At 43.6% G+C, this 25,804-nt stretch overlaps 1 protein-coding gene and 1 long non-coding RNA gene across 3 annotated transcripts in view; one reads left to right on the forward strand and one right to left on the reverse strand.

The window, feature by feature from the left end:
- Prtfdc1 (phosphoribosyl transferase domain containing 1) overlaps positions 1–20,425 on the reverse strand; it is a 92,936-nt gene extending 72,511 nt beyond the window's left edge. The window contains exons 1-3 of one of the 2 annotated variants that reach the window (XM_034510475.2): positions 20,340–20,425; positions 12,233–12,339; positions 5,901–6,084 (exon numbers count right to left, since the gene is read on the reverse strand). In XM_034510475.2, coding sequence (XP_034366366.1) covers positions 5,901–6,084; positions 12,233–12,339; positions 20,340–20,387 — 339 coding nt within the window. In that variant the 5' untranslated portion in view covers positions 20,388–20,425. Of the gene's footprint in view, positions 1–5,900; positions 6,085–12,232; positions 12,340–17,115; positions 17,308–20,339 lie in introns of those variants that run through there. The other variant, XM_076939597.1, reaches the window with a different exon arrangement.
- Positions 20,098–23,182, forward strand: LOC143443375 (uncharacterized). The gene is made up of 3 exons (XR_013112314.1): positions 20,098–20,257; positions 21,537–21,673; positions 21,788–23,182. It is a non-coding gene; the product is annotated as an uncharacterized LOC143443375 (long non-coding RNA).
- Positions 23,183–25,804: the final 2,622 nt, after the last annotated feature.

A 25,804-nucleotide genomic window follows, 5' to 3' on the forward strand; every position in this document is an offset into this window, starting at 1 on the left:
ACTAGCTAGAGCTGACTGAGAGTCAGTTGATAGACAGAGAAGGATTGGAGGGAAATGGAAGAGCTGGAGTAAGGGAGGAAGGAGGGTTCAGGCTGTTAGGGCCCCTCCTTCCATTAAAGAACAGGAATATTCAACATGCCTATAATACAACGATCTCATGCTAATTTCTAAGCAATCAGTCTCCAGATTGCTACTGTTCATGCAAATTCATTTCAGGTCTCTGTAAAGTTTAACATAAGAACAAAGACCAGTCAGACAGCCTAGAGCCCTGAGATGTTTAGTCTGTCCCACAGGGAGGTCTGATGAGACAGCCAGGGGCAAAGTACCCTTGACATAACCTATGGAGGTTGGGACAAGGTGAGCTACAAGCTCTGAGAGAAACAAACTCTCCTCCTGTTCTCCTCAGAATAATATCACTGTTTTCCCAGGATGCTGGTGGAAATGGCTCCTTTCCAGGGCTCTGAATGGTGAGAAAGACAAGGGTACAGAATCGTCACTGTCATTCAGTGTCACACACAGTTTATCCTAGTTTACATCAGATACCAGGATAGAAGGTGTGATGGTTGGTCCTGATTTTCATCTTACCAGGATTTAGAATTACCTAAGAGAGACATCTTTGGGAGGGTATGGTGAGGACATTTTCAGAGAGATCAACCCAGTGGGGGTTGTCATCATTATGACTGCAATACTAGACAGAAACATAGGAGAACAGATGTATTTTGGCTCATGGTTTCAGTCCCCAAGGCACAGAGGAGATCAGCTGGAGCATGTGGTACAGGTTGTTCTCATCACAGCAACCAGGAAGCAGAGAGAGCAAGTCAGGAGCTAGCCCCAGACTACAATCTTCAAACCGTGACCTCTACCCCAATGGCCTACTTTTCCCAGCAAGGGTCCACAGCCCCCCAGACTAACATCCAAGCATGAGCTGTGGGAGTACATGTCAGAAGCAAGTTATCACAGAGATGTTTTCCAGATGTGCAAGTGCATGAATAGGTGTGCAGGAATGAAGAAGCACAGATGCTCTCGGGAAAGTAAGTTGGTCCGCTCTTCCCATTGACAGGGTTTGTTTTGTTTGCTTTGCTTTTTATTGGCCTCTGCCCCCAGGTATGCTGAAAGAGCTTCATTTTGTAAAGGGATAACCAGTTCCAGCAACTGACCTAGCAACTAAGGCATCTCTGAACAGGGGCAGCATATGTGCCATGGGTGGAGAATTGCTCACACCATAGGCCAGACTATGACTGTGGGGCTGTGATAGGATGGCTTGGCTTTTGGTAGAAGCGATGGCTGGAAATAGCCCAGAGACCCAACAGGTGCCCATGCCTGTGAGGGATGGGCATCTATTTCACTATGCTCCCAGAATCTAGGCTCCTGACACGTGGCAAAGACCCCCATTGACCCATGTGCTTTTCAGTCACGTAAGGCAATGCAGACCCTCCCTAAGAGAGGTATATGTCACCCTCCACAGGTAGAGGGTGTGACTACAGGCCTCAGGCCCTGAGAGATTTTTATATTAATGAGAGACCTAAAGGCCAGAGGGCATAGCTAATTAAGTATTGTTTCCCAGTCCCTCCTCCCTCCCTATTTAAGTCAGGTCCGGTCTGACCCAAGGGGGGGTGGTGCATCCAGATTCAACTACCATCCACTATGAAAATAAAGCTTTTGGAACCATGGACTCCCTCGTGTCTTTGGGGGCCTGTCATGGAGTTCCACCACGGAGGCCCATCTCTTCAAGCAAGCTAGCTGAGCAGCTACCTTTCAGCCAAGCAAGTAGCCAAATCCTTTTCCAAGGGGCACAGTTGGGGCTTCCCTCTCTCTCCCTCGTTTCTCTCCGCAGTGTCTGAGAGCCCAAGGGCTTGAGACCAATAGGTCCCAGGCCACCTCCTGGCCCAGGGATCCCCAACTCAAGTGCTCTGCTTTCCCTGCCCCCACCTCCCAACTTCAGACTGAGTTCTCTCCAACACCCGGGTGGGGCCCTGAAGCACCTGCCCGGTGAAGTATGAGAGGAACTCAGTTGGATTTCCTGCCACGCTTCTGCTTCTCTCTGGAGGTGTGCCTCCCTGAGGAGCCCATGAAGAACAGAAGATACTCTGGGCCCACACAACTCTGCCCAACAGAGAGCCACCCATGTCCATGCCCACCTGCGAGCTAATCATTCCTCACATATGACTATGGGTTTCCCATCTATTTTGGATGCTATGTAATTAGAGGGATGTCCTGCCTGAGTGACCAGGCAGACTGTTACATGAAATAATTTCTTGGGAGATGATCTGTGTTACCTGGGTAATAAACAAGAGGATACATATTTGGCTTAGAAGAGCAGAGACATCACAGTTGGATTTGAAAGGACTGCAGGTGCAGGCTGGCAACAAAGACACACAATGAGTGAGACTGAAGAGGACAGCGAAGAGATGATGTCACTTGCTGCCTTCCTCCTCCCTGGGAGCCCTGGGTAAGAGCCGCAGCATCCCACTCCCAGGAAATACCATGGCAGTTTAAAATCATCTGCCTAGATGCAGTGCTAATGAGCACAGTGCCTCTGTTTAAGAAATGAATACATTTTCCCTGTCCTGGTGGCAAAGAAGCATGGGTTAGCACAGTATTTAAGTGTTAGAATGTACACCTACCTCTAGGTGAGAGGCTGGGATGAGGATGTTGAAAGAGCTAGCTTGTGAAAAGGCTCCAACGTGTTAGAAAAAGCACAGCACAGTTGAATGTGAAGTACAGTGTTGTTGGACCACGCCTTGGAAAACCCAAAAGGACAGAACTCTTACAAAGTACCATTTCTGCAGCAGCATTAAGCCAGAAATAATAGAGAAGTCGCTAGAAACCTCCTGTAAGAGGTTAAAAATTAAACAACAACAACAAAGGACCAATAAACGAAATTGAAAGTCCTGCTGGTCACAGTGGTGCGCACAGAGAGGTAGGGCATGCTGAAGAGTGGAGGCAGGAAGAAGTGGACTCCCAGGCCATCCTGCGGTGCATTTCAAGAAGAGAAAATTAAAGTAGTAAAGGAAAAAGAAAGAGGTAAAAAAGTTTGACCATCAATGCAGCATTTCAAAATCTATGACATGCAGCTAAAAATATTCTTAAGGGAGACCTTACATCATTAGGTGTTTATAGTGGACAGCAAGACAGATCCCAAACCAATAAACTAAGTCACCATCTTATGAAACCAGAAAAAAAGGCAAACCAGAAGATGGAAACAAAGACCATAAATGCATTTATTGATGTAAATCAAAACGATAAGATAATGGAGAAAATCAAGGAATTTCTGAGTACCTCAAAAAATAAGTTTTAAAAAGGCACACCGTTAGGTGTAGACTGTTAGGGACAGATGAATGGGGCTGGGAAGAGAACTCTCAGAAGAGGGGACATAGCAGTAGTTCCCAGGCCCTAGGGTTTGAGAGACAGGGCTAGGACAGAGAACAAAAGGAACCACATGGATTGCAGATTCTTACACGGAGAGAGATGTTGAAACCTAGTAAATTAAAGAGGATGAATGTTTCTGCATATAAATTGAACCTCAACAAACCACACGTTTCCTCTTAAAAGATTTTAGAAAGGATTTTTTTTTTTTTTTAATGTGCTAGGACAATACATAAAGACCAGGGCCGAGTGAATGAGGAAAATATTGTTAAGATGGAAAGAAAGCTACTTAACCCAAGGCAAAAGGAAAGGGGAAAGAAAAGGAAGCTTTTAAAAAGGGCTGGAGAGATGGCTCAACAGTTAAAAGCATTGACTGCTCTTCCAGAGGTCCTGAGTTCAATTCCCAGCAAATACATGATGGCTCACAACCATCTGTAATGGGATCTGATGCCCTCTTCTGGTGTGTCTGAAGACAGTAACAGTGTACTTACATAAAACACATAAATAAATCAGAGAGAGAGACAGAGAGAGAGAGAAAATACTCAACCAGGCGAGGATGCCCACATATAAACAACAGCATCTCCAGTAGATCCTGGGAGGTTTAGGAACTCTGAAGACGCATCTTAAAAATTAATAAACCAACTGCAGCTGCAGACCTGAGGCAACTGGAAAAGTGTCACATGAAAACTATTGGCAGAATTCCAAGCCTATCCTCAAGATGGCTTTGCTGGCTATCTTTATGTCAACATGACACAATCTAGAGCCAGTTTGGAAGAGAGATGCTGTACTCAGAAAATGCCTTTCTGTTTGGCCTGTAGGACAATCTGTTAATGCGGTTTTTTGTTTTTGATTGGTGACTGATGTAGGTGACTCCAGCTCACCGTGGGCAGTGCCATGCCTACAAGCAAGCCAGTCAGCAACATTCTTTCACAGCTCTGCTTAAATTCCTACCTCCGAGAGTTCCTGCCCTGATTTCCCCCAGTGATGGAGAGTTGTGAGGTGAAATAAATGCTTTCCTCTCTTAGTCACTTCTGGTCATGGTGTTTTATCACAGCACTAATGACCTTAACTGACATAAGCAATATTCCTGGTACACATGTCCTTAACAATCCTCCTCACTGGAGTGTGAATGGAACTTGACAATGTGGCCAGAATTCTCTCCCTAGATGATATGCCTAGTTGGCTAACTGAGTGAACAAGACCTAATCACTTCAGTGGTTAGAAGAGTAGGGTCCTTGCTGAATGGACAGCCTCCCATCTGGTGTGAAAGAAACTACAACTTCACTGTGAATTGGCCTTGGAGGAGCCCCTGTGTTGAATGAAGACCTGAAGGCAGGAGGAATGGAAGTCAAGTCCTGCAGTAAGGACAGGGGAACTGACTTATGACCACAGTTGGAGTTCTTGGAAACAGATCCTGAACCTCAGCTGATCAAAATCCAACTAGAAAAGACTGAGAGTTAGCTATAAACACACTCAGATTCCTAACCCAGGAAAGTGTCCACAGATAAACCCGTGTTGGCTTTCTGCCATTAAATTCGTGCTGCTGAGGGTATGTACCAATAGGAAGCCAATTGAGCCTGACCATAGAACTCAGATGTGCTAAGGTAGTTTGGTGAATGAAAACACGATCATAGTTTTGACCAATGGAGTTTCTTAATGAACAGTACCCTAGTTTTGAATTAATTGGCCATTAAATAAGTATTACATAAGTTAACAATATGGTGAAAAGAGAAGATTAATTGAAGAATGTGTTTGAAAACCCACTGGGATCAATTCCATCGAGAGGCGGCCAGGAACCATCATAGGCTTGTGAAAGGGTTTCTGTGGAAGATCCTGGCCTGGTCTCCTCATGTTGATGTCTGCTCCAGGCTTTCCTTCTCCCCCTCAGGTAATGACAGCAGAGAACCAGGTTTCCCCACTGGCTTGGAGTCCCTCCCACAGGACTTGAGGACCAAGAATAACACTCAACACAAAGCACATCACCCTCCAGCGGACTTCCTTCACACTGACCACACTCATCAGCTTCATTCATAGGAACAGATGTAGAAATCATGTCCCAAAGAGTCTTTTTTCTTACATGTGAAAATAGAAGCATATTATCTAAATTCTTATAATTGTTATATTCTAATTCGTTAAAAAATATACTGGGCATGGTGGAACAGCACTCAGGAGGCAAAGGCAGGCAGATCTCTGACTTCAAGGCCAGCCTGGACTACAGAGTAAATTTCAAGACAGCCAGATAAATTCCATTTTTAAAAAACACTGACGCCGGGCGGTGGTGGCGCACGCCTTTAATCCCAGCACTTGGGAGGCAGAGGCAGGCGGATTTCTGAGTTTGAGGCCAGCCTGGTCTACAGAGTGAGTTCCAGGACAGCCAGGGCTACACAGAGAAACCTTGTCTCGAAAAACAAACAAACAAACAAACAAACAAAACACTGACAACAACAAAAACTACACTCTTCATTTTCACTTTAGTGTTGAGAATTGTGAGTTCTGATAATTATGCAATAACAGTAGATCACGTAACAACTTACCTTGTAACTTTTTAGCCTGATGAAGTCAACCTTCATAGAGACAAATCGATCTGAATTTCGGCTGATGTTCTTGAGGTGTTCTACAAGATCAGCACAGAACTGGTAACCTCCTTTCAGTACACACAGGACCAGAATATCATGGTAGCCTATGTCTTTCATTATATCCTTAGCCAGCCGCTCAATTCTGAAAGAAGTAAGAAATAAAAGATACACTAATGCTTTATACAGATTAGATCATTTGCGTGAACATGGAGAGAAGCTTGGAAAGAGAATGCTTCAGTCAGAAAAGTTCTGTTAAAGTGGAACCAAAGTGTGGATAACATACTTCTAGAGGTGACATCATAGCTCCTGTATGTCGTAAACAGTGTTAGAGATCATACATAATATTTTAATTATTATTTTAATAATTATTCTATCATTACGGCACCTGTTGTTAAACTTTAAAACGTTTTGATGGTATTTACTGAAAGTCTCATTTTATAGCAAAGAAAGAGGAAATAGAAAGCTGATTTTTTGTTGTTGTTGTTGTTTCTTTTTTGGCAGCTTGACAACTAGACCTGTGTGGGAAGAGGACATTGAGATGATGCCCCCATAAGATTTGCTTGTGGGGAAGTCTGTGGGGTATGGTTTTGATTAATGACTGATGTAGGAGGACCCGATCACTGTGGGTGGGGCCATCCTTTGGATAGATTGTCCTAGGTTGTATAAGAAAGCAAGCCTTCCTCTACAGCTTCTGCTTAAGTTCCTGCCTCCAGGTTCCCACCTTGCTTGAGTTTCTGTCCTGGCTTCCCCCAGTGATGGACTGTTGTTATTTAAAACTGTAAGATGAAATAAATCCTTTTCTCTCCAAGTTGCTTTTGGTTCTGGTGTCTCATCAAAACAACAAAAACCGTAAGATAGAGAGTGATGTATTCTCCTTACACTGGAGGAAAAGTCAAGTTCAGAGTAACTAAAAAAATAAAATAAAAATCATATATTTAGCAAAGGCAGCACACCACAGTACAATGGGAGAAGGTAGCCACACAGTGTGGAATCCAGTGTGGAGGACGCTCCCTGGAGTCAATGAACAGCAATGGCTGCCTCTGCCTTGCTCTGGCACTATCTTCATTCTATAGGTACAAGTGTGTACTACTTCCCACACAAAACCAAAACCTTGAACAGAGGCAGGATCTCAAAGGTGTACCTTAGAAAGAAAAGCCCCATGGGCATTCAAAATTAAATTTGATTAAAATAGCTGAATTATGTATTTATATATAACTTTATCATGCCTATATTCTACATATATAATATGGGTTCTATATACTCTATATATTTATTTTTATTTGAATACTTTCTAAGTGTTCATATATATGCACAAATAGAATGTTAGCTGTGTTTTCAGGTAGTATTTGTCTAAATATGATCACTCAAAGATTGCACATCAGAATATCCGGCATGCTTTTACAAAGATTCATTGAATTCATAAATTTTTCATTACACTTATTTATTTAGTGTATGTGCACATGTGTACATAGATACATACATACACACACATATATACACACACATACTACAGTGTGTGTTTGTGTGTGTGTGTGTACCAATGTGTACGATCACATATGTGTGTGTATACATGGATGTGCATGTGTATGTGGGGGGCTATTTACATGCATATATATGGAATTGCATGTACACAAGAAGGCCAGAAGTCAACTTAGGGTATCCCTTTTTGGGAGCTGTCCATTATATTTTTGAGACAGGGTTTCACTGGACTTGGAGCTTACCAATTAGGATAAGCTGGCTGTCCTGCAAACCCAGGATCTGCCTGTATGTCTCCCCAGAGCTGGGATTACAGGACCAGGTTACCTCATCAGTCTTTTCAGCTTGGTTCTTGGATCAAACTCAGGTCTGCATCACTTAACAACTGTGCATCTCCCGAACCCCTCCACCCTCCAAATCCCACATTAAACATAAAGACTCAGATTAAAGTGGAAGTACCACGAAGGACAAGTTATGCTTGTGCCAATAAAAAGATGAAGAAACCATCTTACTTTATGTCAGGATGTGACATCAGAGTCAGTGATCTCTGTCAGCTCCTGAAGAAAGCTTGACTATGCTAGTGTATGTTTCCCTAGGGATACCAGAAGGCTGACAGAACAGCAAGGGGAAAGAGACATCACTGCACTTAGAGACTCCCTCCCATACTCCTTCTACCAGGCATGGGCAAACTCAGCAGTTGGAAAAACAGGATAAAGAATAAAGTTGAACAATCCATCAATAAACTGGACCTAGCTGATATTTGTAGAACACTCCACCAAACAACAGAATATACATTCTCAAAATATTCCAATGAAAACGACAAAGCTAGGAATATATGCAAAAATTATAATCTGATAAAGGATTTGTATCTATCATATAAGTTATATATAATCTACTATCTAATATATATCTTGTATTATATATTTAAATGTGTGTGTGTGTGTATGTGTGTGTCTTTGTGTGTGTTTTCCAAGACATGTTTTCTCTGTATAGCCCTGGCTGCCTTAGAACTTACTTTGTAAACCAGGTCAGCCTCAAACTCACAAAGATCTGTCTGCCTCTGCTGGAATTAAAGGCATCTATCACCACTGCCTGGGTTACGCATTTAGATAATTCAAATGATTATATTTACATAATATATGTGGTTATAATTGTAGTTGTATGTATATTTAACCCTTTTATGACTCAACAAGAAGACAAACAACCAAATAAAAAAAATTGGCAAAAGGCTTGGATAGGGACCTTTACCCCCATAGGAAAAGAGTGAGAGTAGCTGATAAGCACACTAATGATTCAGGAAGTTTAAGTTTAAATCACAGGGAGATATAATCATACATATACTAGAATGACTTTGACCCAAAGGACAGACAATACTAAATGTCAGCAGACATGTGAAGACAACAGAGTCGTGCTGAACTTTCAGTGAGGCTGGGAAACATCACAGCCACTTTGGAAAACAACCTACAGTTGTTGAAACTCACCAGGAAGCCTAGAATTTTACCCCAAGGGCTTAATCCAGGAGAAACAAAAAGATATATCCATACTAAGAATTATACCTGTACTGTTTACAAATCCAAGTCAGAAGTTCAAAGGTTCACTGGCTACTGGACCAATGGTTAGATGTGTTATGACTTAATTTCCATGACACATCAAGAGAAAGTTCCAAGGAGAGAAACCTGATTAGTAACTTCCTGTCAGTAGATTAATGAAATTGTAAGACAGGACTGTGAAGATGGGTCCAAGTATAAAAATGTACTGAAATCGTAGAATCATAGGTGTAATGTTTGTTTTAAAGCTGAGGGTTGAATTCCTGGGCCCCCTCCTGGACCACTTATGGAGGAATTGTAAACACAATGGATAACAAGACACACTCTAACTTGTTCACTAGGCAGTACCACTGTACAGGGAAAGGGCTAGGATCCTTTTACCCAGACTTGGTTATGCTTTCAATCAGGGCACAATTAACTAAAATTACAAAATTCAAGTGAGAAAAGCAAGAATTTGTTTATACACAGGGCTTCCTAAACTGTTATTAAGGGAAATTGCTTATGAGATGTATGGATAGCGAATAAATGAAGTTTCTTTTTGCACAGATAAAGTTGACATAATTGTTTAAGTCAACAGCCTTATTACAACTTGGCGGGGAGGGCAAAAATTCCCAATCTGTAAAATGCTAATGAGATTTTGCACTTTGGAAAACTGCAGAATTTCCCAAACGTATTGGATGGAATTTCTATCCCATTTCAGGATCAAAAGTTCTTGCCATGGGAAATCCATCTTCTTCCATGATAAACTCCAAACTAGAACTTATTGTTGTGATGCACTATGAATGGAGATGATAAATAACACACAAGTCTCAGGCAATAGAAATATTACATAATCTGGAATTTGTATGAATGACAAATCCATTTTCCTACTGACAGTGATAGCTGGGAAGACAACACTTAGAAAAGTGTCCTGTGGATGTTGTTTTTGAACTTCCTTTTCCTTTAAGGACTTAGTTCATAGGGTTAATTTAACCTTATAAGAATAAGGGAAGAGGGAGGATCAGGTGCAGGGAGGATGAAGGAAGAGAGTACTGAGAGAGAACTGGAATGGTGGGGTGGGGGTGTGTGACTAAGACTCCTAGCAATGGGGAATGTGGAGCTTGAACCAGCCATTTCCTGTAACCAGGCAAGACATCTGATGGAGGGACTAGAACACCAACCCAGCCACAAAATCTTTGACCCATAATTTGTCCTGCTTACAAGATGTGCAGAGATCAAAGATGGGGCAAAATTTGAGGGGAGGGCAAATCAAGAACCGGCCCCACTTGAGACTCATGCCATGTGAAGGAGCCCACCCCTGACACTATTAATAATATTCTGCTATACTTGCAGACAGAAGCCTAGCATAACTGTCATCAGAGAGGCTTCACCCAGCAACTGATGGGAACAGATGCTGAGACCCACAGCCAAACATTAAGTGGAGCTTGGGGAATCCTGTGGAAGAGGGCAAGGAAGGATTGTAAGAGCCAGAGGGGGTCAAGGACACCACAAGAAAACCTACAGAGTCAACTAGCCTTGGCCCTTGGAGGCTCATAAAGACTGAACTGTCAACCAGAAAGCATGCATGGAATGGACTTAGGCCCTCTGCACATATGTAAGAGTTGTGCAGCTGGGTCTTCTGTAGCTGGCATTAGCTACTCTGTGAGTTCTTTTTCCTTCTACCCTTCTCCACTCCTTTTCTACCTTTTCATTCCCTTAATGATAAATAAGAAATAAAAGAGGATAGAGGAGAAAGGGTGCAGCCTTAGACTACTTCCTGCTGGTTAGGGCTATTGAGTTACTTAGGGCAAATTTGATATTCACCCTCAGGATAGCTAATTTTTTCTTGCTGTTTCTTTTTAGCACATGGCTACTTAATAAACCTCAATCAACTAACAACCTACCTCACTTCTTGGGCTTTACACTTACATACCCTCTGAAAGGTCCCCAGAATTTCAGACATCACACAAGTCATCTGCCACTGGTAAAATCATGCCCCTGCTAGAGCATGAGGCAAGTCATAGTCAGCTGCTATGGACAAGCTCAAGCAGTCCCATATCCCACACCTGGGATTAAACCAAAAGTATATTCTTATATCTCTGTGATTTTGAAAGAAATCAAAAATTTTAAAATTGTTACTACAGTCTTCAGATGGGATTCCAAACAGTAGGAGCAGGCGCTATCTCTGACTACATTGAATGCCTCGGGATCTCTTTCCCCTAACTGGGCTGCCTTATCTAGCCTCAATAGATTTGCCTAGTCCTACTGCAACTTGATATGCCAAGGAGCCTGATATTCATGGAAGACCTCTCTATTTCTGAGGAGGAAGGGTGGATGGAGGAGAGGAGAGGTGAGAGAGAGGGGCTGAGAGGAGAGGAGGGAGGGGAATCTTCCACTGGGATGTAAAGTAAATAAATATTCAATAAAAAAAAAGAATATAAGAAATTTAAAAAGCAACAGTAGAGGTATAAGTACTGCAGAAGAGGTAGGCTGAGGCCCCCAATTCTTCACTCCACACTGCCTTCCTCTCTCTGAGTTCTAGATTTCTGAAGAGTCCTGAATCCCAGACCTTACACTGTGAATACGGGAACGCTTGTATTCCGTGCGCATGTGAAGATTTACTTATTCAGTCTTGGCATAGGAATGGGCACATGGTCTAGGTACTGAGGTGGCTGTGCTCAAGGGCTTCACCTAGAAATCCAAATCCATGGTAGTGAATCACAGGTGGCATTTAGAAGCCCAAGAGTAAGCTGATGTGTCTAAGACTAGAAGTGAACAACCTAGAACGAGAGAGGAAACATCTGTGCTTTCCAAGGATGGTTTGAAGCTGCATTCTCTTATTCTCAAAACATTACCACTGATAGATACAACCATACACACACTGACTGGCTGACCTGACACACTGTTTGTTCCAAAGGAAATGGAAGTTTCAGGGAAAGTCAGGGTCTTAAGAGCGTGTCCTGTGAAGGTGATGCTCACCTCCTAACTCTTCCTGGTTAAATCGAAAGTCTGTGAAAAGCCACGAGACAAAGGCGTCTGTGTGGAAAGCCATGCTTTGGGGGAGTGTGTGTTCTTTATAATAGCTTACATCTGTATATCCTTACCAATCTTTCCTAGTAATTGACAACATTCACAATTCCATGAACGCACATGCTCCTTGAGTTGAAATTTGCTACCCTATAGAAGTTCTCCCAGCCAGTAGAAAGAGAGTCCTTAATGGAATTGAAGAGTCACACGAGAGGGGACTGCCCCAATGAACTGAGGAGATAGGATTCAGGACTCACTCACCTGTCCACTATGATGCCGTGGGGGATGAGCACACACTCCAAATCACCATAATAGTGCTGTGGGTACGTGAATAAATCCAAATCATAGCCTGGCCAATTATCCAGAAGCTGCAAATCAAAGTAGTTTGATTATGGTATTTTTCATTAATGATTTATTTTTTAATGTAAATAACAAAAAAATTGTCATTTGAAAACAGAATAATGCTGAACACAGATATTAGATTTACACACCTTGATAAATTAATATATCCCCCTCAAGCTATGATAAGCTTAGTAGAGCAAGGTTATTGTCTATGCAACCTGATAAAACAGGTGAATACCAAATCAACAGTATACTCTACTCCAAACCGTCATACAATAAAAGCGCAACCCTGATGTATCTTTTTAAAAAGTTATTTTATTGTCTTTGTTTATTTGTATGTGTATGAGTTTATGTGTATTATACACATGCAGGTACCCTCAAAGGCCAGCTCAGAGGTCAGAGAGCATCAGATCCCCTGGAAATGGAATTATAGGTAATTGTTAACCATTTGATATAGGTGCTGGGAACCGAACCTGGGCCCTCTGCAAGAGCAGTCAGTGCTCTTACCTACACACTGTGGATTGCTGTCTAGATGCAGGTGAGGGCAGGCACAAGATAAGGTGAGAGCCTGTGATTGGGCAGTGCAAAAGGAAGGTGGGCTGAGAATTTTAGAGATGAGGAGAGAGAGAGGAGAGAAGAAGAGAAGGAAAGGAGGAGAAAAGATGGAACCTATAGGAGAGGAAGAGGCGCCAGAACCACATAGTCCTGGGAGCCATAAGTATTGGGGATTTCTTAGATGATTAAATAATAGTAGGGTGTGTTTGCCCCATCTAGGGGTATAGCTTGTGTTTATATCAATTGAGTTTTGAGTTCATTGTGCAGGCATTTTGTGGGTTGAGAATTAACTAATATAAATCTGACTAATAAATCACAAGCCTTGAGCGTTTTGATTTTACCAGGGCTGGGAATGTGAGCAGAATCCGCAGCAAGAGAATCGCGAGATGGGTGGTTGCTGCATGGGGCTAGCCATGGAGGCAGCAAGACTAAGAAGCCAGCATTAGTGTGGGATGGTGCCTCTTTTAATATTTCCCGCTACACCCAGCCACCTCTCCAGCCCATAAACTCACCATCTTTACCAAACCTGATAGAATTGTATAGATCATGGTTATATAAGCACTATACAGGTGCAGCTCAATAACAGTGTCCAGCATGCCTGAAGCCCTAAGCTCAGTCTCTGGCACTATAAAAAAGGGACATGAGTCTAAGCAGTATATACTTTGTATGTATATTATAAAAATATTATGATTACATTATACACGTGTATAATCATATAATATACAGTATTATGATATATTCTGAATTTCTATTGACCATAAATGCCTCATCTTCCTGGGAAGGTTTACCTGGGATTACAATAAACCCAGACTTCTGGGTGCCCTTGCCAGTGCAGTAAAGACTAAAAAAGGATGTTCTTTGAAAGGAACTTCAGCAAGTTGTAGTTAAGATGTTGAGGCCCAAGAAAATGGGCCTATTCACAGAACACAGACTGCTAGCCACCCTTTCTCTTGCTTCAGATTTACAGACACGTTTACTGGTTAGACTAAGAACAAGATGTGGAAGAAAATGACAGTAAAAGTTACTTTCCCTTCACATGGACAAAAAGGATGCAATAGTGAAAACACTTATGAAAATCTTTCTGTAGCTACTTTAGCTCTTGTTATTTGGTCATTTTTCCACACCTTTGTGACTACTCTGTCCAGGTTTGAGCCACAGAGGATTTTTATAATATAGACCCAGCCTGATCTTCTAGCTCATTTATACATCTAGTCCCTGCCCTCATTTTGCTTTCCAGTATAGACATGATTTGGCATGTACATGTGCATACATGTAATATTAAGTATCTGAGCATCCCATTGTAGCAGCGAGTTTGTGTTACACTATGTTGGCTTCCAGCACACACTTTCAGCCACCTCTCCAGGAGCTATCTGGATTCAAGAATGGAACACACACACACACACACACACACACACACACACACACACACACACACACAGAGCAGTTAATTCTAAAATGCCTTGGCTACCCCAAAGGCTGGAAACTTCTAATCCTCTGCCTGCTACCCTAGGCCCAGTCGGGGAAGTAGCCAATGGCTACCTACCTGAAATCTCACACGGCTGGTTGGCTTTCTCTCCTGCAGCTCCTATGTCCCATCCTTCTCCCCAGAGTCATGGCAATTCTCTGTCTCCTTTTTCCCAGTTCCTAGCCTGTGAAAATCTAAAGGTTCTGCCCTGTCTCCTTTTGCCCAGCCATTAGCCACTGGCATCTTTACTGATCCATCAAAAACCAACTGGGGACAAGGACCTTTAGCGTTTGAACATGCAGATTCCCGACTGAATCAAAGCATTAGAACCAATCTCCAACATTTTATAGTACATACAAATGTATTTTGATCACATTTAGCCTGACTCCTCTGTACCTTCCCCCCCACCATGAGCAAGCCTGAAGAGACCTTGGTTGCCACAGCAAGGTCAAGTGACGGGATCTAGGTGGAGTTACCCACCTTGGCTGCCCGGAACACAGCAGAACTGCCCCTGGGCTTGCCCTGAGACATCCCACCCATCTGAAACCAGGAGGGGTTGTGGGTTGGGTCTTCCCCTTTAAATTGAGAGCTGAACATTAAAGCTTTGGGCCTTGATCAGAGAACTTTGTCTTGGCCTCATCTCTTCTCGCCCTCCTTCCCCTTTCATTCCCAGCCCCCCTTTCAGGTGAATCCAGTTGACTTGTGGCCGCGGGCGGCTACACTCCTCCTTGCTTCTTTAAGATTGACTATCTACCACTGCTTCCAAGTCCATGTCCTTCATTTTTCTAAAGATCCCATTGAATCCAATTTGCATTGCTCCTATACTAGTGGGTGTTGGCTCACCATGGAATGGAGCATCAAATCTACCAGATGCCACACCCATAGGAAAAAAAAACCTGACTTTTGTTCCCCCCAAAGCCACTAGTGGTCACTGGGGTTGGTGCTTATGAAGACCTCCTTCTCCAAGCTAAAATGCTGACTGAATTGTTCTTGTACAGGTCATGTGCAGGTAACTGCAGACACTGTTAATTTAGGACTGCAGTGGTCCTGTCTTGTACAAAGGATGGTGTTGTCCTCCAGTCCTCCCTGACCTCTGGCCCTTATACTATTTCTGCTCTCTCTTATGAAATGGTTCCTGAGCCTTAGGGGGAAGAGTGTGATACAGATATCCTGTTTATGGATGAGCACTCCAGCTACTTATTCCCTGTCCTTTAGTAATCTCTGCATTAATGGGCATCCAATGCACAACATCTTCTTTGATGAGGTCTGAGAGCCACACTAATCTATGGGTAGAGAGATAGGAATTTACAGGGCAGTTTGATTCTATGTCCATTTAGGAAAATAATTGTAAAAGATTCAGTACTGTGCCCTACAAGCTCCCCAACCATAGGTTTCTGGCAATATTTGTAGTACCAGGTATGTGTTTCTATGGTGCAGGTCTCAAATCCAATCAGGAAGCAGTGGTTGCCCTCATGGCATTCAGTCCACTAGGATACCTCTTGCTGTGCCAATCATTCTAGCTCACAGGGCATAGCATCTTCCAGTAATAAGAAAACTAGCTACCAGGAAGGAAGCTTCTCAGTTAATACCAACTTGACTTTTCCATGTCTCATGATCAAACTGTGTGATATTCTCAGCAATAGTTTCTGGTGGCCAGCCAAGAGCAATGGCCTGTATTTTGTTTCGGGGATTTCTAGGACACCTAACTCTTCCTGGCTTCCACTCCTTTCATTTGTCTTACACAGTGCCCTTGTTTCTACTCCCTCTGTCTCTGTGCCAAAGTTCACCTCTCTCTTGGAAGGCCAGGTCAATCCAATTTCTTTCTGGTTTCACGTTGTGATCCTCTTGCCTATTCCCCTGGGGTTCCCCGCAGCTCTGGCTCAGCAAAGGCTTTAACCCGGATTCTTTGGGAACATTTCCACACCTTCCATTCATTCACAAGCTCTGTCTTATCTGTTCACTTCTGGTTTAGAGTCCATTCCCAGACGCTAAATCTTATACCAAAGACATCCTCCACCCAACTCCCACCCTCCTCTGCACGAAGGGCTCCAGTTTTAGAAAGGGGGTTTTAAGATAGAACACAAGCCACTCTCATCCTAATTTGGGTCTCTAGCCAGACCAAACTCACGTTATTTGTCCTCAAATTTAACCCTTCCCTATCTGAGGTAAGGGTAGCACTTTCTTCTGTTTCTTCAGATTAAAACCATGGCATTGGCTTTTTTCCTTCCTTTAATCTTTGTGCACTCAGTAGATCATCTCCCAATATGAGCAGAACCATAACTGAGCAACTTCCACTGTTCCTTCTCCACCCTCATCCAGGTCAATTTCTGTATGCTACTATTTATTCTTCATAATGCATGAGTGCCCCTCCCTACCCAAATCAACTGAATGTCACTTGCAGATAAGACCTATCTTAATTTTTTTTATTGTAAGTTGTTCTCTCACATTTTCATCTATGTGCACTCTGTATTCTGGACGCTCCCTCCTTCCACATCTCTCTGGCCCCTTCCACCAGCCAACCCCTCCTTCATATAATTACCTTTCCCCTATGAGTTTGGTTTTGTTTAGTGTCCCATATTGATTAACCAGGTCCATCTGTATGATCTTGACTTTGGAACTCATCATTAGAGCATGGCAGTCTCAACAGTGGGTACACAAGCATGCCTCTCTTTCTCCTAGACTCTGAGGATTGCCAACACATCAGCAGCAAGTGACAAAGGCCTGTGGTTCCCTTCTCTCTCCACAGATGATTGTTAAGAGGGGCTGGTTTTTGCAGACTCACCGTCAGCATGCCCATCAGCTGAAAGTTCATGGTTCCCATCCTTATATCCCGCTCTCCCAATCCTTTCCCCATCTTGAGGATCTTACATTCTTTCTGCCCCTGAACCTTAAGGAAACCACATCAACATCTTCTCTGGGGCTGACACGTCAGTCATCCTTTGCTGTTACCATCTAGAGCTGCACGGTCTTTGCCTTTGTTTCCGTCCCCTGGAAGGAGAGATTCCTCTGGGTATCCTTTGGCTGGTAGAGCTGGGTTATGAGTGGCCTTAAATTTTCTCAATAATTCCTTTGCTCAAACAAAATGTACTTGTGTCATGATTAAATCACTCGGCTCCATTCCCCTAACCATCTTTAGCACCACAGCTCTCCCGACCCACCCTGGTTTTTCCTTCCTAGTCATTGGGAACTCGTTGGGTGCTTTACTCTAAGCTGGAGGGTCTGGAGCCTTCCTTCCTGACCTTTCTAACGACTCCATCTTGTAGCTTCTTCAGTTGTCTCACTCAGTTATTTTATCCTAATTCTGTATGAGCAACACTTTCCCCTGAGCCCACCAGTCCTCCCAGCGGCCCTACCTCTGGAGTTACAAGGAACGTTTATTGTCATAACTTCCTTTTGATTTTCTTTTTACCCTATGCTCAAGGGCTCGCTATTTTGCCCGCATCCTTGTCTCCTCTAGCTTTCCTAACCCTTTCCTTTGTTTAGCACCTGAATTTTCTTCAAATCTCAGTATCTTAAGTTTTACTGGAGAAATTAACGTGTGTGTGTGTATGTGTGTGTATGTGTGTATGTGTGTGTGTGTGTGTGTATGTGTGTGTGTGTATGTGTGTATGTGTGTGTGTATGTGTGTGTGTGTGTATGTGTGTGTGTGTATGTGTGTGTGTGTGTATGTGTGTGTATGTGTGTGTGTATGTGTGTGTATGTGTGTGTGTATGTGTGTGTGTATGTGTGTGTGTATGTGTGTGTGTGTGTATGTGTGTGGTGTGTGTGTATGTGTGTGTGTGTATGTGTGTGTGTATGTGTGTGTGTATGTATGTGTGTGTGTGTGTGTGTGTGTGTGTGTGTAGGGGGGGGTACTTCCATCATACACTGGTTATTCTCAACCGTAGGAGTCACTTGTGCAGACTGGCAACTGCTCACAGTACCCAACGCTCACACTAGCCTCTTCTCTCCTTACTGACCTCTTGCTATGCCCATGTGCCCTTCCCAAGAAGGCCTCTGTTGACACGAATAGATGGGACTATTGTACTCACACTGGGTTTTTTTTTTCCTTTTTCCTTTTTTTTTTTTATTTTTAGACTTCAGTAATCTACTCATCCTAGGAATAAATCCAGACTTACCTTCTTTTGATTTTTAACAATCTGTGGTGCTAGGGATCGATTTTATACGAGACAAACGGGCTAGCCACTGAGCTACACCTCTAGCTGGATTGTGCCATTCTCCTTTAGACGAATCTAGTATTTATGATTCAGTGGTATTCTATGAATTCTAGGTTTGGCTATTTGAAAGTCGATCCTCACTAATGGCCTCTTGTCCATCCCCATCCCACTTGCTGTTTTGGCAACATCGGACACTCCTCATTCTTGGTCGCTTGATCTGGCTTCATGTCCACAGTGAGCCGCTCACATCTGGGGGCTTTCCCGAGCATTTCTTCTCAACAGTTGTTTTTATTTCTTCCATTTTATTTTATTCCATTTATCCCCCCAACTTTTTTTTTTTTTTTTTTTTGCCAATGGTTTTCCAAATCTACCTTAGCACATTCTGGAATTTCAAGTATGACTTTCAAGTTGCCTACAGGGAGTATCCTGACCTGTGAGCCTTAAAGACGCAATATGAGAGGGAATTAGTTTAATGACTTCCTCTTTCATATTTTCCACCTCCCTCCCATCTGGTCTATCATACCCACAGCGACTGGAGTGTTTTTATTGTAAAAGCACAAATCAGATACAGCGATCTCTTCTCTGTCCTTGACATGTGTCTCTGTGCTGTGGGTCCCCACACACTTTACCTTTCGTTTCTGCTTCTGATCTTGGGTGAAATGTCACTGCAGAGTCTTTGATCATGCGGGTAAAGACACTGCTCCCTGCCCCCTTCCAGGAACTGTCCCCCTCCTTCCTGTCGCACACCTGGCTGGCTGAATTATCCTGACTGTGTGTTTTCACACCGCTTGCCTATGTCCCTTCCCAGAATACAAGTTCTGGGAAGAAGAGTTTGTCTGGTTCCTAGCTGTCAGAGCGGAACCTGGCACGGCAGACTAAAGGCATTTCTCCTTGAGGAAAAGCAGTCTTGCTGTTTAATTAAGAGCTGAGCCCCACCTTTCAACGTGAACAGTTCTATTTAACTGAGAGGTGTTTCCTTCCCAACCCACTGATTCTAATTCAATCAATTCATTTCCATAAACAGATTAGCTGTGAATTACACGCAGCGCTATGGAAAGAGGATCTTAATGGCAAATCAGCCCCACCCACCACCTTCACACCTTTTCACTACAATCCTGGAATCATAACTACCATCCCCTAGAGTTTACTTTCAAGACTGTGGGAGGTGGGGACCCTCCGGTTGACACCGGAATGATGCCCGGAATTGAAGAGGTTTCGATCTGGCCCCACCTTTCATCTTGACACACGATTGGGTTTTTCATGGATCAAGTTTGTTGTCTGTCACAGACAAGGCAGAGGGCACTCTGGCAGCTGGCTTTTGCAGAGCCACGCCCCAGAATCAAAGTTCCAATTGTATTCACTTGCGCTACTTTGTACTTGGCTGCCCTGAAGAGTTAGTTCTCAGTGGCCGTTTTGAAAACAAAACTCAAAACTCATTGAAGTGAGGAGGCAGTGCTAAATAGGAGGGCGGCTAGAACTGCGTGCTGGGGTCTTCCTTAACCCCAGCTCGCAGGTTAGACTCCTTGTGGCTAGCCAAAGCGGGGACCCGGTAGGAGGCAGGCTTCCAAGCCAGGAACCCAGGGGAGGGCGAGAAGGGAGGAGTTACTGGGAACTCTGGATGAAGGAGTGATTTTAGTAGGGGTTTCGTCAGACGGGGTGGAGAGAGAGGTCTGGATGCGAGGAAGCAAGCCAGCGATCTCCGCCCGGAGGAGGAACAAAGCCTTGGCCGCTTCCCACCCGAACGCATTTCAGCTAAAAGGGTGGGAGGTGAGAGTGGAGGGGTGCCACGAAGGGAGGAGCGGGGAGGGGAGCGAGCTAAGGGAGCCGGGAATCCGGAGTTCGCATTTACCACGACGCCTCGCCCGGAGTCTGGCGCCTTCTCACTGCTCCCGGCCATGTCTCTCGCGGGGAACGCGGGACGGACAGACGCCCGGAGGATGTGGGGGCGGGGGAGGGGGAGGGGATGTGGCTGGGGCCGCCCCGCCCCCAGCCTGCGGGCGGGAAAGCGGGGACTACAGTCGAGCCTCTTTCCCGGGGCGGCGCGGGAGCAGCTGTGGAGCAGCGCCTGATGCACCTGAGCGCGCTCCTGGGAGCATCCCTGGCGGCCCCTCGCCTTCCCCTTTGCCGGCTCCGCACCCCGCGGGGATATGGGACAGGGCTGCGATTCGTTCAGGAGAGAAAGCAGTCCCTTGTTATTTGCCTTCTCAAAGCCCATCGCTGCAGCCCCCAGGCCAGCAATCTCTAAGACTCCTCCCTGGCAGATTTTAAATGCACATTTGTCCCAAGTCAATGCATTAAAGAGAGGCAGTGCAGCGCGTTCTCGGGCGTTGGAAGTGGGCCGGAATATCCCGGAGGACTTCAGATCTTGGAGCCCTGCCAGGAGCTGGAAAGCGCCACGAGCCGGCATTTCCTCCGACCAAACCCTAGTGATCCGATGGGCCTAGGGCAGGGACTTTTTACAAAATACTGTATCTGATTTACCACTTGACTCTAATTGTCTCAGGTTGTAGCTAAAGGCAATTGCTCTACTCCGATTAGAAAGCCTTGTTTTATGAATCTGTTGTTAAACCAACCCCTAATCCCAGCTTTCTTCTAGCCTAGCGCCCTGGTTCTTTGTTCTTTCCTCTAAGGTCCTGCTTTCCCTTTATTTGTCCTTGGTCTCCCTTATCTTGCCAGAGCCTACACTCCGCCCACTTTGGGTTTAAAGGCCTCACATGGGTATAGCTCTTTTGATTCTGTCTTCCCCAAAAGATTTTTGCTAGGATAGAGTGTAGCTCAGTGATAGAGCATTTGCCTAGGATGTGAAAGGCCACGGAGGTTGTGGGGCGGGGATGTTCTAAACTCAACAACACGCACGCACTGGCTTCTTCATCCTTTGGCTAAATTTAAGTGCAAAAGATGTATTCAATATTCGTTTTCTGGCACACACTGGCAAGAGGAATGCTGATTGTGTCGCTTTGAAGGGAAAATAGTTAACCTATCAATTCATGTTGCCCTATATTGGAATCATTGTGCAATAATATTGTACTTATGTTTGGTGGACCAGCTATGCTAGGCACTTGACTGTTAATGTCTAAGCACCAGAACTGTGGAAGAAGAGGGATGCAAGGTGTAGGCTCCCTGACATTCGTCCCTGTGCTTGGTGACTGGCTGCATCAGTGGCTAATGCTCTCTAGCACACAGGTAAATAGTTTCACTCAGAGCCATTTTTGTAGCTGCCTCTTACATGTTTTCCATTTTCTTTCTTCAAAACTGAGCCCAGACAATACTCATAAGCAATATTTTTGAAATTTCCAGGAATCGGACTGGAGAGATGGCTCAGTGATCAAGAGCACTTTCCTTTCTTACAGAGGACCAGGATTCAAATCTCAGCACTCAGGTGGTGGCTTACAACCACCCGTAGCTCCAGTTCCAGGGGCTCTGATGTTCTCTTCTAACCTCTATGGGTACAAGCCATGTAGGTGTTGCATACATGTAAGCAAAGCAGTCACTGAAATGAAATGAAATGAAATAAAATAAATCTTAAAAAAAAAATACAGGAACTGAAAAGTGCCGTTGTTATGGTAACAACTGAACTCTAGAATTCAGGAAGCAACTTAGTACAGCTCAGTGGCCACACTCCTGCCACTAAGCCTGGAGCTGGTCTGGTAGCCTGCAGGCCCCAGCAACTTCTTGGCTCCACCCTAGGCAATGTTGAGGTTTCAAGAGTGCACAGCCACACACAGTTGTTTTGATATATTTTATTCATTTTTCTAGATGTGGGTGCAGGGATTTGAACTCAAGTCCTCATGGTTGCGCAACAAGCATTCTTACCCACTAGGCCATCTCTCCAGACCATAGGGATTACTCTGTAAAACGTATATAAGGGCCTGGAAAGATGGCTCAGTAGTTAAGAGTACTTGCTTCTCTTACAGAGAACTTGGGTTTGGTTCCCAGCACCCATATGGCAGCTCACAACCATGCATAAATTCAGTACCAGGGCATTAAATGCCCTCTTCTGACCTCCACTGGCACCAGGCATATACACAGTAAACACACTTAAAAACACAAAGGCAAAACATTCATACACATAAAATAGAAACAAATAAATCTTTGTAAAGAATTGACATAAGATTCAGACACTCTTATTGTCTGTAGACAACCTGGGACTGATATGTCAAAATATACAGAAAACATGAGAATATAATTAAAATAACGGATTATTTTCATTAGTAAGTGGTATGTAAGTTCAGACTTTCTACTAATAATTCTTCAGAGGAGCTACAAAAACAGAGATGCCCATCCTTTATCGTGAAATATAATATGACATCTGGAGGAGTACATGGTGGGCTTGTGCCAAGGTGTCTGTCCCCCTGAGAAATCATACCATGCAACCTATCTGGTATAAAAGAGGTTTATTGGGGGGAAGGGAGAGGGAATGAGGGCCTGGAGAAGGGTAGATGCAGACAGATGGGAGCAGAGCCACGAGGTCCGAGAAGCAGGGATGGGAAAGGACAGAAAAGGGACAGAAGGAAAGAGATTGTCTAGGAACATGAGAGAGAGTGGGAGAGGGGAGCAGGGCAGTCCTTTTACATGCTGCCTACACCTGGGAGGAATCCAGGGGAATCACCTGGATGCCAGCATCTTTGCCACATTAATAAACAGTGAGTGCCTGCGTTTTCCAAGCGTTTGCTCTTCCATGTTTTCACTGAACGTTCTTCTCATTTTAAATGCTCTCCACTGCCATGGCACAAACCCAAGTATTTATCAGTAACTGAATCTCCTTCAAGCTGGAAGTCCTTACTAATCTTTTGGCATTTTGATGACTCTTGGTCCTTTGTTAGTGAAGCAGCAATCTCATCTGCCCACCTTGTGTCCAGTCAGTCACTCAGTGACAGCGGGCTGGAAACTTAGAAGGATGTTTGATTCCTTCCGAGTCCTGAAGCAAGAAAATAAATAAAATCCTGTTAGCCTGGGAATTGTGTTGAAATACATAAACATGCGAAACCCGGTGACTCAGATGGTTAGTCAGAGTTACTGGTGAGAATCTGGATCGAAGCCACTGTGGAAGAAGGTCGGTGATAATGATGACCGTATTGTGCTTTTCCATCAAGCTGAACAGAACACTTTGCAAAAACTGAAAGACCCAAAACCTTTTCCTCCAGAGAGTCCGTCCAAGTAAAAACCTTGTGAGCCCTGAGGTAATCTCCCCTCTCTGCAGTAAAGAGAACTGTAACTGTGAATAATTGTAGCAAAAAAAAAAAAAAAAAAAAAAAAAAATCAACTTAAACGAAAGCCCAATTTGTATTCATAAGCATAGAAACCCATCTTTCTGGCCTCTCATTCCAGTCTGATTGCAATGTGAGGTCCTTGAGAAAAGTACACAGCAGTTCTCAGAACTAAAGCCAGAAGCTGCCTGGTGTCAGCTTTTAAAGCAGTGCACCTTCTTTTGTGATTAACCTTCTGTTGAAGAGCTGTTGATGGAAGCTAGTCTCCCAGCAGTGTCATAGATGGGTGGCCGCAGCAGTAAGCTGCTGGGCAGCTTCGTGTCATCCACCAACTCTCTCCCCATCTAACCGGAAGAGGAATTGGATAGTTTCAGAGAAAAAAGAATAATGTGTCCGTGTGTTCCTCCAGATTCCAGTTCCTGGCAGCTGATCTCAACTCTCTTGGCCGCTGTAAAGCAGTCACCGAAAGATCACAGCTGCGGAACTCTGAACGGAGCACAGAATAAAACAAAACAGACCAGACGCAAAAGTTCTATATCTGACCCTAGTGGTGTCGTTCTGAATGAATGGAGTGTTAGCATTTGAGGGTGCGATGGCAGCTTGTGCAAAATTAACTGGTACCTCAGCCAATGCTACCTCCTCAGTAAAGGTCTAATTCAAACAATCAAAAAATAAAAAATAAAAATTAAAAAAAAAAAACACGTAGAAACCAAACAAACTTCCTAAAGTCTACAACTTTGGCTAGTACCCTAAGAAGACATTTAATGTTGTATGAGGCTGAAAACAAGCTGTTTGTTTTGCTTAGCTGTGTAGATATCTCCTCAGCTTTGACTTGATGTGCAACACCCAGTGGTCCAGAGGATGGGGATGCTGGGTTCTGGATTGCGTTTTAGAGTTGACGTTGGAGAAGTTTAGAATAGAGGTTCATAGTTGTACCTTAAGGATAAAAAAGGATGAAAGAAAAAATAACTTCTTAAAAATCTCACCATAAAAGGCTTAAATTTATGGTTTTAATGTTATCTCCAAGAAAGACAGATACAGTATTGAAGAAGCAAAAAAAAAAAAAAAAAAAAAAAAAAAAAAAAAAAAAAAAGGTATTATCAACATTTTTCAAACTATATATTGATAGTTTTTGTCTAAAGAATATGCCGCAGGAACTTTAGAGGCCCAGCTTTGCAGTTTGGGTCATATTTGAAGTTGACATGAATCTTTATTTTTTAATACTTTTTATTTCATTCTATGGGTGTTTTGCCTGCATATATGTCTGTCTTTTTATCACATCTGTGCATGGCCTACAGAAACCAGAAGGTGGCATTGGATGCCCTTGGCAGTGCAGTTAAAGGTCAGTTGTGGGTACAGGGACTAGGACCTGGGTGCTCTGGAAGAGCCATGTTTCTGGTCCCAAATTGTTTTATTTGTTCTAGAAGACCAGAATCTTATGTTTCCTGCCCCACTTGCCAGGTGTGAACATTATGAGCCCTCTAAGTAGCAGCAGAGATGAAAGCCAATCCTGTTGTTTCCTTTTGGCTCTCGCGGTAACTTGTTAAGACCATTGTTTTTCAGCGTTGCCAGCATTTAAAGTAACTCTAAAGAACCAGGAAGCAAAATTGAGCTGTGGTATCACAAGCTGCAAAGGGTGTGAGCATGCTAAGCTTCGGGCTATTTCTAAAGAGCCATCTTTTAACCGAGACAATGGGAGCAAATGCAATAAATACATTAATAGTTCCATGGCTTGTGAATGAAAAGCCACAGCTTTGTGTTTCTAACCAGGGAGGTTAACTCCACTGATCTCTTTCATCTGCGCTGTGGCAGTCTTTGCAGGTTTAACCTAATGCAGATCCAACTAGCCATTCTGTTTAATAACTTTAAAAGGAAGTTTAAAAGGTAGTTTTCTGTTTTTCATAGTAAAATGTGAAAAATTGATTGCCTAACATAGGAGAGGCCCCAGAGTCAAACCCCTTACACCCCACCTCCAAAAAAAAAAAAAGAAAAGAAAAAAAGAAAACAAAAAGAATAAAAGAGGTGAAGTTCAAAGTCATTTAAAACATGGATTGATATCTTCAGGTTTTTTTTTTTTTTTTTTTTTTTTTGACTATAGAAAATTCAT

This window comes from Arvicanthis niloticus, chromosome 8 (assembly GCF_011762505.2).
Source record: "Arvicanthis niloticus isolate mArvNil1 chromosome 8, mArvNil1.pat.X, whole genome shotgun sequence".
Lineage (NCBI taxonomy): Eukaryota > Metazoa > Chordata > Mammalia > Rodentia > Muridae > Arvicanthis > Arvicanthis niloticus.